Raw genomic sequence first — 14,495 nt, forward strand, 5'->3', positions numbered from 1 at the left:
ACTGGCAACTTCCCAAATATATTAAGAATGTAAATGTATCACATACAATAGTAAATGACTTGTACAAGTAATTCAATAGGGTCTGTAATATTACTGGCCCAATCACGCTTAGCTGTTATGACATCAATTTGTGTGAATCGCTAACCTGAATTTCTGAGAGTACGACTCCTGATTTTACTAAGAAAATTTCATATTCATAAGCCGGAATTTCTTAAATCAAGTCCCTCATTTAAGTTGTTTCTAACTGATCTTGAATGTTACTTTGACTGTCTCAAATTTGTAAAAAAAAAAAAAAGAAGTCCATGTCAGCAGTTAATATGTAGGGTATTCTGAAATTCTTGTCTGAAGAAGTCTGTCACTAAAATTATAAATTTATCAATTTTAGAAAAAAATATGTATTTGTTCATTTTCTAGTTATTTGTCTTCTTTTTTTGTCAAATTTTGAATGTTATTAAGTATCAATTTAAGTATTGATGTGTCTGATTGTTTGTAAATTTTCCAATTATATAAATATAAAAAATATATATAAAAATATATTAAAAAATATATATATATAAAAAATCTTAGACTTGGTAATCCAATACTCAACCATACATTATACAGAATACCCAGCTGGAAAATGCACACATCGCAGCCAACCAGACCAATCAAAAACATACTTCTTCATTGTGGGAAGGACAACATTTAGAGAAATCCCTTTATTCATTCACTAGGAAGGCAGACTACTTTTCATTGTCAGGTCTCTTAGAGAAAACTGACATCAATATGTTTTTAAAAGAAACTGATTTAGCTGAAACAACAAAGCCAACAAACAGGAAATATGTTGCCATGGATACAGTAAGTTAAGCTATGGGCTTCAACCTGAACCCTGTTTTCTGTTTTTTTTGTTTTTTTAGACCATGTTTGTTTACATGTTGGAAAATGAAGTTCCTGTTTGCTATGCACCATTGGATATACTGACAATGATCACTTGCCCATTGACCGAGCAGATTTATAGATGTTTACCATGTTATCCTGTCTGTAATCATGTTTCGGAGATCAGTTTGAGTGTTTTTATACGATATGCGAATAAATGTAACTAGTTATATAAAACATGAGGAGCTCTTAGCTTCTTTTATTTTGTCAAAGAGGTTCTCAGAGTGAATATTAAGAGAAAAAGGGAAATCCTCTTCTTCTCAATCATCTCTAAAGATAGAGAAACCAGATGCAATTTGAGTTTTGACTTGATAATTGACAAAACCCAGAAGAAATTGAACCAATGGCAGAGAGATTTGTCATTGAAAGGTAGAATTTTACTAACCAAAGCTGAAGGAATATCAAGTCTTACATATGCTGCTTTGTCTCTTGATGTTAACAAAAGGGTCTCAAAAGATATTGACAAGATGTTGTTTAATTTTATATGGAGAAACAAAACCCACTATATTAAAAAATCGGTAATTATGAACTCATATGATAAGGGTGGCCTCAACTTTCTGGACTTTTATACTTTAAATAATACTTTCAAAATAAATTGGTTAAAACAATTCATTAAAAACCCTTTTTCAATATGGAACTTCATACCAAATTTCATTTTTTCTAAATTAGGAGGCTTAAATTTCTTTTTGCTATGTAATTACGATGTTGAAAAAATCCCCTCAAATTTATCTTACTTTCATAAACAGATGCTTCTTTCCTGGTCTTTGATTTACAAATATAACTTTTCCCCACACAGATACTACATATGGAACAATAAAGACATCGTATACAGAAAAAAATCTTTATTTTACCCCTTTTGGTTTTCTCACGGCATACTGCTAGTTCGTCAGTTGTTTAATCAAGATGGATCACTAATGTCATATGAAGAATTTATTTCGAAATATAGTATCTTAATCCCTATTAATGAATTTAATACTGTTATAAATGCAATCCCTGATGGAGTAATTATGTTATTAAAAAATAGAGCAGGACACAATCCAACTTTAATACCGACTGATCCATCCAAACTTGAAATTGGTCAAATTTGTTTCTCATCAACACGAAATAATAATCATCGTATACGTTCTTTATTTCAAAAGGATGTCGTATCAATTCCTTATGTGGTATCTTATTGGAACTCCTTTATTAATAACCTTAATTGGAAAAAAATTTGGAATTTGTCAGCTAAATTTTTGATAAACAATAAAGTAAAAGAAGTATCCTTTAAATTGATTCATAGATTTTACCCAACAAAAATTTTTCTACAACAATTCAAAAGAGATATTGATGTTAATTGCTCTTTTTGTGAAGGACATCCTGAAGATATTTTTCATTTATTCTGGTCTTGCTCCTTTTCCACCAATTTATGGATGGATATTTGTGATTTAATTTCTACTTGCATTTTACCACACTTTTCCTTTTGCTTTGAACATGTATTGTTTGGCTTCATTGACTATCCACCAACAAAAAAAGGACATTTTTATGTAATTAATCTGATCATATATTTGGCAAAATGGCATATCCATAAATGCAGATACACTGCCCAAAAACCACTCTTTTCTATTTTTAACAATGAGGTCAAACAATATATAAAAAACATTATTTACTCCACTAATGAGAAAGCTATTAAAACTATTTCCATGTGTGCTCTCTTTGATATATTTTTGTAATACCTTTGTAATATTCTATTTCCTTTATATGTTTGTAACCCCCTGGAGATTATCATTGCACTATTCTTTTGTATTGTTCTGTATGTCTCAATAAACTTGTATTGAGAAAAAAAAGAAGAAGAAGAAGAAGAAGAAGAAGAAGAAGAAGAAGAAGAAGAAGAAGAAAGAAGAAGAAGAAGAAGAAGAAGAAGACTGAACAACGCCTTCTACAGGCGTTATGCCACTTTTAAGGTGGGCCGGAAAATTTCCAAGAAGACCGCTGTGGAAAAGAAGCCAGGTGCGGAAGGTGTCTGCTCCCTCAGCAGTCAGGATATTTACTTCTCTACACATCAGTGGAGTTTCTCTCGTCGACGTTTGTCTGTCGTTACTGTGTGAAAGCGACAGAGGTCAGCTTGAGGTCTTATGTTCGTCTGTGACATTAGCTAGCAGCATGTGTGCCTGGAGCAGCTGTTAGCAGGTTAAATGCTGCTTCCTTCATCACTCCTCATCAACAACATCCACTCCCAGTCTCAAGTCCTGCTGCTGGCGGGACAAGAGGGACCTGTCCACCCTGGACCTCATCAGACCCCACTTACACTGGGACAGGAAGGACCCGGCCATCCTGGACCACATCAAACCATGCTGGTACTGGGACAAGAAGGACTTGGCCCACACTCCTTCCCAGTCAGAGGGACTGGACCCTGCCACCGAGGCCCGGTACCGCAGAGAGGGGGCCCGGTTCATCTTTGATGTGGGCACACGGCTCGGGCTGTATCCTTCTGTGGAAAACACAATGGCTATATTACCTTACAATACCTGTGTGACGGATTCTGGCTGCATCCCTAGAGCCACGCCCACCGTCTGCTTAACAAACAGAGACCTGGTCAATGAAACCCACCTTCGCTGGGGTGGTTCATGTGATTGGCTTGTGTTCCGCTGCAGGCTGTGAGCTGCTCTGTGTGGCCTTCAAAACACCCAGAGGGAGACACAAAGCCAACCCATGTTTATTTGGCAGAATGTGAGCAGTCACATGTAGTGAAGTTAGAGCATAGCAGCACAAGTAAAGACAAGGACTAACATTGTGTACAGTGAGGTGAGGGTGTTGAGTGAAGATGAATTACTGTAACTTGAGTGTGATGTCGGGTGGGTACAGATTGAGCTGATTAATAACTACTGTCTGCAGTGTGAAAACTTTGCTGTCAGTCTTCTTAACCCTCTGTGGCTTTAGGCACTATGACACACTGGCAACTGGGATCGTCTATTTCCACCGCTTCTACATGTTCCACTCCTTCAAGCAGTTCCCCAGATATGTAAGTATAAAGTTCTCTATCCAGTGAAATGATGAAACAGGCAGTTCTTTAAAACATCTCTTGCATGATGCTTGGGTTGTGTTTTATTTTGAAAACTCTGGGGTTGTTTTGTAGTCTGGATGGACAGAAACTGAGACCTTTGGAAACACCCACCTCGCTCCCTGATTGGCTCTCATCAGTCTCGACTCCCAGTTGTGAATACAACATGATAATGAATTACAGTGTTACTGACCTTGTTGTCTTTGTCAGCAGCAGTTGTTCACTTACAGTCTGTATTTTACGGTTCTGCTACAACTGTCTTTGCTGTTCCTCGTTCAGAGTATTTTGTGTGTCCGATCAACTGCAGAGTAGACAGTCTGCTTCCTGTTTACACTGGTTCACACATGCACAGTGCACATCAATGGTCATGTATGAATGTGTTTTCAGGTGTGTTAATATGAATGGACATCGTTTTAATCAAAGCCCGACCAATTTATTGGTTGGCCGATTTTATCGGCCGATATTGGCCTATCGCAGATATATTGTATCGGCACATATATTCTCGGATGCGCTTGTATGAATACTTTTATTAAGAAGCAATAATGCAGTGGACATGCTCAGGTCAAGTCAATTTATAAAGGCTGCAGTGTATGTATATACCCAGTGAAGTTTACTGTTAGTTTTGATTTTAAAATGCTGTTGTAGAAGTGTGGACATAGCCTGAGCCACGACCCAAGCCCCATCCACCTGGACCCACCATCCAACCTGGCAGGATTTGGCTTGTCTGGGTGTTTACCTGAAATCTGCTATATTTTTATTGGATCATTCAGAAAACAGTCAGCCAATCAGAAGAGAGGCTCAGAGCCTCCTCTCTTCTGATTGGCTCACTGACCTGTTGTTTCTAGAGCTCCAGAGAGAAGCCTGAGAGAGGAGATGTAGAACTACATTGAGATGGTTTTTGGTTCTTAAAACCACAAATATATCTTCTTATGGATCAACACTGGATGGATATGGGACCTTTAAGATGGTGGCACTGATGCTCCTGATGTGCATTCAGTGGGTCAGTGTTTTAAACCAGGCAGCAACAGTTTTCCCCAGCCTTTGACTTTAGTAGTAGTAGACACTCATGATGAAAACCTAACAGAGCAGTGACTTGCTGCAGTAGCAACTAGTGCAAACGTTTATAAATGAGCACAGCAGTTACTTTGTGAGTCATAGTGAGTCCAGGACACCACCACCACCTCAAATGACTTCTCTCATCTGTTTCATGTTGTTACGCCCCGCTCAGCATTGTCTATATGTAACTCAAACGGGCTGTGAAATTTCATGTACAGTTCCTGTACAGTTTGAGAGAGATTTTGTTCCTGACCTGGTGCCTGTGTCTGCAGGTGACAGGAGGGTGCTGCCTCTTCCTCGCAGGCAAAGTGGAGGAAACTCCAAAGAAGTGCAAAGACATCATCAAAACGGCTCGCAGCCTGCTCAACGACACGCAGTTTGCACAGTTCGGAGATGATCCCAAGGTCTGTGACGAGGAATCCTTTCATCAGGATATGATGTGTTGTTGAAAATGCTTCTACGATGGGAAATTGACAGGCAGAGACAGAAGCTCTAAAAACGTTCAGCAGAATGCAGAAATTCATTGTCAGCCTTTCTGCTAAAAGTAGAAGAAATTTACATGCTATTAATATAATAAGAGTGACATCCTGGCACATTGAAACAGATTAATGAAGATTAGATTGAGGAAGGTCTTTTCTCCCCTGTGCTTTATCTTTTCTTAATTTTTATTTTATACATTTTAATTAATACATAAAAATGACTAAGAAATTATGCTCAAAATAGCATCATTTGGGGCGTTGATTGGCGCAGTGGGTTGAGCAGGCGCCCCATATCTAGAGGCTACAGTCCTCGCTGCAGTCGGCCCCGGCTCGAATCCTGCATCGGACGGCCCTTTACTGCATGTCATTCCCCCTCTCTCTGCCTCCCCATTTCCTGTCTCTCTCTACTGTGCTATCATAAAGGCATAAAAAGCCCCAAAAAATAGCATCATTTGTACTGCATCAGACTATGGAAATCATCGGCTGGCATGGTAAAATTAGGAAAGATGAAATTAAATGACCAGAAACACTTAGAAATGTAGCCACAAGCAGTGATACAACAGCATGAAGCAGCATTTTCAGGCTTCACAAAGCCGAGCAAAACTTACAAACAGTTAGTTTAATTTTATTTAAAGAGTGAGGTTCATCATCACAGAGCCTGCAGCATTTCCATAACTGTGGACTCAAAGTTCCACCATTTGTCCCCCCTTTATCCGATGAGAAGGACACTCTGTGTTTGTATTGAGGAGTTGGCACAGGATGTGTCGAGTGAGTTTAGTCAGGATTTGATCAAAGGCATCTTGAGTTATGAGCAATTATATGATAGGCCACACCCACTTTCACCAATTATTATGGCACTTCAGATTTTGGTTAATACTTGCCTCAAAAAAGAAAAATACTTTGAACAAGTATTTAGTGAGGTAGGTGTGTAGGAACAGGACGAATGAATCTGCAATTAAAAGTACTAGCAAGTTTGTGGTTTTTTTGAATTGCTTCATACCCCCAGAGTATGTGCACCTTAACTGTCCTCTGGGTTTTCAGATACATTCCCGAACATGAAGTGTTGTGAAGTGGAAGCTTGGAGCAATGACCAAAACAGATGTCTTTCAAACTGAACATTTTACTTGCCAATATGTATATATAATTAAAAGCATTGAACATTGTCAAATTGATGAAGATGTTTTCTGAATTTGTTTGTTTTGTCTGCATGTCTTTTCTGAAGTTGCAGCGTGTTGAGCCCTCAGGGCCACCGTACACTTCTAACCTTAGACTTTTGACAGGCAGCCAGGATACTTTGGCTTTTAAAGCTTGGAGAGGGTTATCATGGCGTCTGTCACCATTTGTTCATAGAAGACTCGTGTTCGTTACAGGAGGAGGTGATGGTGTTGGAGCGCATCCTGCTGCAGACCATCAAGTTCGACCTGCAGGTGGAACATCCGTACCAGTTCCTGCTGCGCTATGCAAAGCAACTCAAAGGTAAATCTGGGGCAGTATTGATAGAAAGACTTCAGTGTTCATCTAAATCTGTGTCAGGAGTGTTTGTACTAAGAGAATATAGTCTCCTCAGTGACACTGACAAAGCCATCTTCAGACTAAAGACAGTGTAGCTGGTGTTTTTCAGGCGACAAGAACAAGGTGCAGAAGCTCGTTCAGATGGCCTGGACCTTTGTGAATGACAGGTGAGCTCAGGAACCACTATTCCTGACTGAAATGGGAATTTTAAGGTCGACCACATTGATAGCATTTTATTTCCATGTTCAGTACTCTTCACCTTTTTCATGTTTAAAAAGTTGGTAATTTATTACAGAAACCCTGAAAAAAAAATTCACTATTCTTTTTTTTTTTTTTTCTTCTTCTTCAAAGAATTTTTTTTTTTTTTTTTCTTTTTTTTGTCAGTGTTTGCTTTTGTAATACTGATTTTGGCCACAAGAGGGTGAAGTGCACCACTACCCCAGTCTAAATCTGACTAAAAGCCTCCATGTTTCACTCTGTGGGATTTTTAATTTCTCCTTGCTCACACAAGGTTGATGTAGTGTCTGGTAGCAAGTTATGTAACATTACTGTTCTGTCTTTTGGCTATAAATGTATTTTAATTAGTGCAGGTTTTCTGCCAGAAACACTTTAGGGAGTCAGGTGAGAGAGTATAACAAGAAACAAACTTGCAGCTGTGATAAGGTGGAAGAGTTTCATCTGGGAAAATGGGGTTTGAGTCTCTGTTGGTTTATTTATTATATGCTGACTTAGTTAACTGTTCTTTTCAGTTTTTATTTCTGATCTTTCCTCTAGAATGTCTTAAGGACACACTGCTCCCATGGACAGGAGCTAAAAGATGAAGAAAAAAAAATTATCCTGGCAAAAAAAAAAAAAATGACTTTCCTTTCAGGGCTTCTGTAATTTGTTCACTGTTCATCCCTCATTCATACTTTTATTATTGTCACAATGGAAAAGCATTTTACACCACACAAAAAAAACCCTCCACTAAAACATTAAAATGATAAATGATAACAGGGCATCAGGAGAAGATAACAGCACCTCTTGCATGTCTCTTGCGAAGGCTGTGGAATGTAATATATGCCAGATGTTAGCAGGTTGACAGATGTGTACTAGGTAATAATAACACCATTGTGTTCATTCCAAAGCCTTTGCACCATGGTGGCCCTGCAGTGGGAGCCTCAGATCATTGCGGTGGCTGTCATGTATCTAGCTGGACGTCTCTGTAAGTTCGACATCCAGGACTGGACCTCCAAACAGTCGTCCCGGCGCTGGTGGGAGCAGTTTGTCTATGATGTACCTGTGGAGGTGCTGGAGGGTAATGGAAATACTCTCTGAATATTTATTTATTTATTTATAGTATAATTGGTTTATAATCTTCAGTAAGGTTTCTCCTGTTTCCGCTCCTGCTCTTCTCCGTCTCTAAGATATCTGCCACCAGATCCTGGACTTGTATTCTCAGGCGAAGCAGCAGATGCCTGACGGAGGGATGGGAACAGGGGACAACCTCCCACCACCTTCCATCCTGTCCTCCTCAGCCCTTCCACCAGCCAAGAAGGCCTCACCTCAGACCAGCCCCAGACCACCTAGACCAGCTCAGGTCCGTGAACTTACAGTGTTAGAGTGTGTTTGATCTAATTTCTGTGCCTTCAGCCAAGCATTGACTGACACTGACTGATATTTTCTTTTTTTTTCTAGCCCTCTCCCAAGGACGACAGCAAAGCCACAAGTAAGAACAAATCCTGTCTGGAGGACTGGAGGACACTGCACTTTAAGTTCATTCATCCATATACTATCAGTTTTTCATTGTTTTTCTCTGTCTTGTATTTTTGTTCTCCAGAGATCCCGAATCTAGAGCCTCCTCCACCACCTCCTCCACCCCCACCGCCTCCACCAGTCTCCATAAACCCTGGTCAGTGTCCTCTGCCCTGAACTCCATCAGCCGGCCTCACACTCTTAAAACACTGCCTTAAAGGACAAGCCCAGCCATTCTATATATTTTGATTATTGTCCACAATAATCAAAATATATCATGTAAATTTCTCCTGTAAGCCAGAGGCCACAGGATTACGTTAGAGAATGATTGACTAACAGTGATCATGCAGCACCGCTTGACACACCTATGGCACACACCTGCACCTGGAGACGGTGTTTCGCTCTCATGTCAAGAGCCGCTGTCGCTGTTCGCTCTGAGGTTTATTGGATTGTTATTTTATGTTATTGTTTATTATCAACAACCAGAGTTTTTTTTGTTTTTACACTTGTTCCACCTGGATCTGACCTAGCCTACTAGCTCTCACAGAGACCGGTGGACCGTGTGTACTGGACTAGACAGTTGAGATTTATTAGGCTGCATTATATTTCTTTATTCATTATAAATGAGGGTGGTTTTAGATGTTGCTTACTGTTTATGGCCTACAGGCCGACTATTTACGAAATCAAGGTCTAGTTTCTACTCAGGAAATAAAGTTTGCGAAGTGGCTGCGTCATGAGTGGACATGCTGACAGATGTGCCAGATGACAGTGACTTTCCTCATCACTAAACCATCAGCTTCCCCCTCGCTCAGGTCCTCAGAAACTGACAAAGCCTCTTGAACATCGAATATTTGTCTTATTTTTCCTCTCTCCATTTCTTTCCATTTTATGTCAGTATTTGCTGGTAGGATAAATCTGGTGCGTGGCGACTTCTCACTCACTCGCTTTTTCTCTCTCGCTTGTTCGCTCTCTCTCTCCCTCTTGCTCTCTCTCCAGATCTGCATATACAAATGTAGGCTTAATGTTAAATGAAAAAAATAGACAGTGAATAAAAATAGATGCGCGAAAAGTGCAAAATGGAAACATTGTTATAATTTCTATGGCCACAGCTGGCCACAGCTGTCTATATGACCGCTTTGGCGGTTTGAGGAATAAATGCTCAATAATCTTGTCTTTTTTATTTTAATACCTTCTAGGCTTCAGAAACCATCAAAAACATATATTTATGAAAAGTCATGGACTCAGAGACCTGTAGTTTTTAATTAAACAAAGTTATTTACATAATAAAAACTCAAACGGTCCGTCAGACCGTCTTGGCGGTTCTAGTGTTAATGTACAATACCAGTTAACAGCAGTTAATTGGCATTGTACATTAATAAAATATTAATGACTAGTACTTCAGGTGCCGACTAGCATGGGTAGCAACGTTTAATGTCTGGGCAACGTCTGGGCTTCATGTGTGCTGACAGGTCCAGGTGGTGCGTGACAAATCAACATTCATACTCCTGTCATGCAACTCCTGCAGTATCAACATTCTGCCTCAGTGCTGCTGAGCACTGACCACAGCTGCACCACCAGCCTCCTGTGGTTCTGTTTGGGGGCTCAGATCCACACGGACCCCTCACACTCCTCACACAGGGACAACTCTGAATCCATCACATTAGACCGTATTTTATTGTGCGTCAGACACACGTTCATAGTCATCGTATTGACCAGAATCAGTGTCAGACAACTTTACTCCAAAGTCAGGAGGCTGTGATATGTAGCACAACAAGCTAACGAAGCAGTGTAAACAGAACCTCCTTCTGAGCATGCTCAGTGGCCTCTGGCATACATGAGCTCTTCTCCAGAGGCTGTGACAGTGACAGGCTGTTATCAGTGTGTGGAGCTGTTTCTGAATGAACACAGTGCCCATATTCTACAGGATGATGGAACATGTCACCCAGAGCAACAGTGGCTCATGGATGTGTTTTAACAAGAACAACAAGAACTGATCTCCTCATATTAGCCAGGCGCACGTGTGTGTGTGTGTGTGTGTTTGTGTGTTTTATTGTATTTTAAGATGACAGCTGTTGGTCTCAGATCATTTGTGTCTGTTTTTTTCACTGCATCTCTCTTTTCTCTCACAGATCATCAGCCTTTCTCCTCCTACCCACCAGCCCCAGATCTCCCCACTAATCCAGCCCCCCCACCTTTACCCCACTGCCCTCCCCCGCCACCTCCTCCACCCATGGACCTACCCGGCTCCAGCTCCCTGGTGTCTAGTGACGGCTACCAGAAGCTGCAGTCCATGATGAAGACAGAGGGCTCCTGTTATACCACTGTACCCCAGGCCTGTGCCCCACCGCTGGGCTACCACCAGCACCCCCCGGGCACCACGTCCTACCACACCCCCCCAGTCTCAGCCTACAGCTACCTGCTTGCACCTCCGCCACCCTCAGTCATGGGGATGACACCTAATTTGAGTAGTGGGTACCTGCCACCATCAACCGTCGGACACAATCAGCTCCCCCCTCCGCTTCCACCCGGGATGCCCCCTGTCAGTGGACTGAGTCGGGGTACATGGATGAGATGAGAACCACCCAGACAGCAGAAAAGTTCAGATGACATGTTTTAAAATAGTTAATAATCTGAACATTATTACCTTTTCTGATGAAAGAAAACATTTCAGTGTTGTCATGGAGCAGGTAACAGGAGGAAAGAAGGTGCTGCTAAAAAATCTGTACTTTTACACAAATGTGAAACATTGATGTGGGTTTGACTCGACTTCACAGTGTTAACAGAGACATGGAGGACTGTCTTCCTTTAGCTCTCTTCTGTTTTGCACAACACATAATAAAGACACATGTGTTTTATCTTCAGCTCAGATCATGTCATGCCAAGTTGTTATTTTGCCTTTTGTATTATATTTTTCAGTCTGGATATTGTTGGAGTTTTTAGCACATTAAAGAGAACACTGCAACTTTTTTTTTTTTTTTTTTACATTGTTCAGCTTTATATTTAAAAACAATCCACAACAGTTTGACGTCACACAGAAATGCGTTGCCGTCATCACTTTTTCTTGAAGGTGTTTTGATGATATTTGTTGAATTGCTTTGTTTTTCTTATTTTTTATTTTTATTTTATCATTATCAGTTTGTATGTAAATGTGTTCACCCTTTAAAATGCTCTGGATTTGAACTTTTTTACTGTTAGAGTGTAATAAACCACTAAGAATAAAGAAGAGTGTGAATTCGGTTTATGATGTTGTTTTACGTTACATAACAGTAACCGTTTCTGTCTGATCCAGCCCCACAGCCCCGTCAGAAGCAGCTGATTAGGAGCTTCCTTTATCTACTGAATGTGTTTGTTTCAACACTTTTAAACTGGAGGGTTCTAACAATAGTAACTATGGCATTGTGCAAAAGGTTTAGACACTAAAAGTGAAGTGATAATGTCATGAATAGTTTTATTTCTCAGTGAACTTCGTCCAAAGTGCATGAAAGAGAAACTAGAATCACCTCCTCATGGTTGTATCCCTCCGCCACTCAGACTAGTTTCAGGATACATCCCTGTTTATCCAGACTCATACAATATGAACCAGTTGTGTGAAGTTTTGTCATAATTACTATGTGAAGTCTTTAGTAATGGCTAAAAGGTGTTTTGTGAGGTCACACTGACCATGACCTTTGACCTCAGACAGCAAAATCTAATTACTTCATCCTTGATTCCAAGTGAAAGTTCGTACCAAATTTGAAGAAATTCCGTAAAGGCGTTACTGAGATATCTCCATGAGAATGGGACAGACATACAGACTGATGGACGGACAACCCAATATGGCTCTGGCTGTCACCGGCACAGAGGAATAATAATAATAATAATAATCATAATTGAAAGCCAGTGGACATGATCAATATGAACCTTTGACGCCAGGATGAATCTGGATTCATGCTCTTTCATTTCTAATCATCTGTATGTGGCAGCAGAAATCCAGACTTGTTCTATCATGAGATGTCCTTTCATCTTCTACTTCTACAATGTTGGTGAGCCTGAGCCTGTTCCTGCTGATGGGGTGGAACCTGCTGGAGTCCATCCACTATTGAAGTGACCGTCTGCTTCCTGTCAGCCTGAACCAGTCAATCCTCCTCTGACCTTTCTCATTAATAAGGTGTTTTACCACAAAGCTGGATGGTTTCCTGGAGATCAGTCTCTCAAACCACCAACAATCGCCCCACAGTCAGAGTCACTTAGACCACGTCTGCTCCCCATGTTGATGTTTACTGAGCTGCTGCCATGTGATTGGCTGATGAAATATTTGCATCAACAAACAGGTGAACAGATGTACATGATAAAGTGACCTCACAGTGTATATATGCTGCTTTCTGATTGCTAATGTGTTTTAGAAAGAGGCAGAAGAGGAATTGTACTGTACTACATGAAAGTATAATGTGTACATAGTGTACTACATGAGGGTACTGTGTACGCAGTGTACTACACGTTAGTGTACTGATACATCACAACAAACAGTTATTCTGGATCCAAAGTGAATATGAATTGAACAGCCAGTGCAAATTCAAAACATGCATAATGTTTTGTGTGTATACTCTTAGTTCAAACATAGTGCTAATCAAACATCGTACTTATGGATCAGGTAACGTTTGGTAGAAGGGTGCTTCAGTGCCTTGCTTCTCATACGGCACAGTGCCTGAGTTTCTTCTTGTGGGCAATCTGCTAACATGTATCAGAACTCCTGTGGCATCATGTCAACCACTTTGTTTGGGTCTCCAACTTCCTTGGGTGCAGTAGCATTGGCAGTGTGATCTTCAACAGCAGTGCTGGTGAAAGGTTGTGGGAGTGGTTCCTCAGGTGATTGAAGCTCTTGGTCAAAATCAATCAGTGATGCCCATGGCCATGGAGTCATATGACTGGAATCAGGGGCAGTTGGAGAGTAGGACTCCTCTTCTGGCTGGAAGTGGTGGTTCTGGCTGTTGAACTGGCATCTCGCCTTGGAGCAACTGGTGCAGTATTGAAGTCTTTGGTGGAGATGGTGTCAATGGCAGAAAGGTTGCTGTAGTGGGTCCTTGGACTAGAACTGCATATGCTGAGGCAGTTGGTTGCTTTTCTAACTGAATCCTGGGCCTTCTGCCATGACTCATCTTCAACTTTTAAGGCTGTTGGGGTTGCTTAGATGACCTTAAAGGGGCCGTCAAGCCAGGGTTGGTCCCACTTTCTCTTGAACCCCTTAATGTATACCCACTCTCCCGGACATATCCTCTGCTGCTGTTCTGGGATGGCAGCCAACTTTGCTTTTAAAGTGCCATTAGCTTGTTCTACTTCTCCCTGTGACTGAGGATGGTACACACACCCAAACTTCTGCTTTATCCCTAGCATCTTTAACGTTATCTTTGATTACTTTATGTCCTCCTTTTGCTAGCACTATTAGCACTGCAATTGAGTCTTTTTTACACTGTTGTTTGGTGGGACTACAAATCACCCACATACTGGATCACAGTACTTGGAAGTGTTGCAGATCTTGAGCCAGCACTGGTAAAATCTGATGGGCTTTCTACAAAGCCCTGTGGTAGACTTGCATATGTGTATTGCTGTCCTTGATAAGTAAATACAAACAGGTGTTGTGAGTCTGGATGTAGTGGTACACGGAAAAAGATATATACGGGTCTGGTCCCATCCGCCGTTTTCTCTCTTCTCTTCCGGGGCCACTCGTCCACTGTGGTGGTGTGGCGTGGCCGGTGCAGGTGTGGAGGAGCCATTGTGGTGTGGCT

At 40.9% G+C, this 14,495-nt stretch overlaps 1 protein-coding gene across 1 annotated transcript; it reads left to right on the plus strand.

Moving 5' to 3' along the window:
* Positions 1-828: 828 nt before the first annotated feature.
* Positions 829-11,922, plus strand: LOC111226168 (cyclin-K-like). Its single transcript, XM_022751273.1, has 11 exons — positions 829-837; positions 3,079-3,374; positions 3,832-3,913; positions 5,281-5,412; positions 6,858-6,963; positions 7,109-7,166; positions 8,127-8,296; positions 8,406-8,578; positions 8,677-8,707; positions 8,819-8,890; positions 10,863-11,922. Exons 1-11 carry the CDS (start codon positions 829-831, stop codon positions 11,306-11,308), a joined length of 1,575 nt encoding a protein of 524 aa, XP_022606994.1. The 3' UTR covers positions 11,309-11,922.
* Positions 11,923-14,495: the final 2,573 nt, after the last annotated feature.

The sequence above is a fragment of the Seriola dumerili genome, unplaced genomic scaffold (genome assembly GCF_002260705.1).
Source record: "Seriola dumerili isolate Sdu_G_001 unplaced genomic scaffold, Sdu_1.0 BDQW01000149.1, whole genome shotgun sequence".
In the NCBI taxonomy this organism is placed as follows: Eukaryota; Metazoa; Chordata; class Actinopteri; order Carangiformes; family Carangidae; genus Seriola; species Seriola dumerili.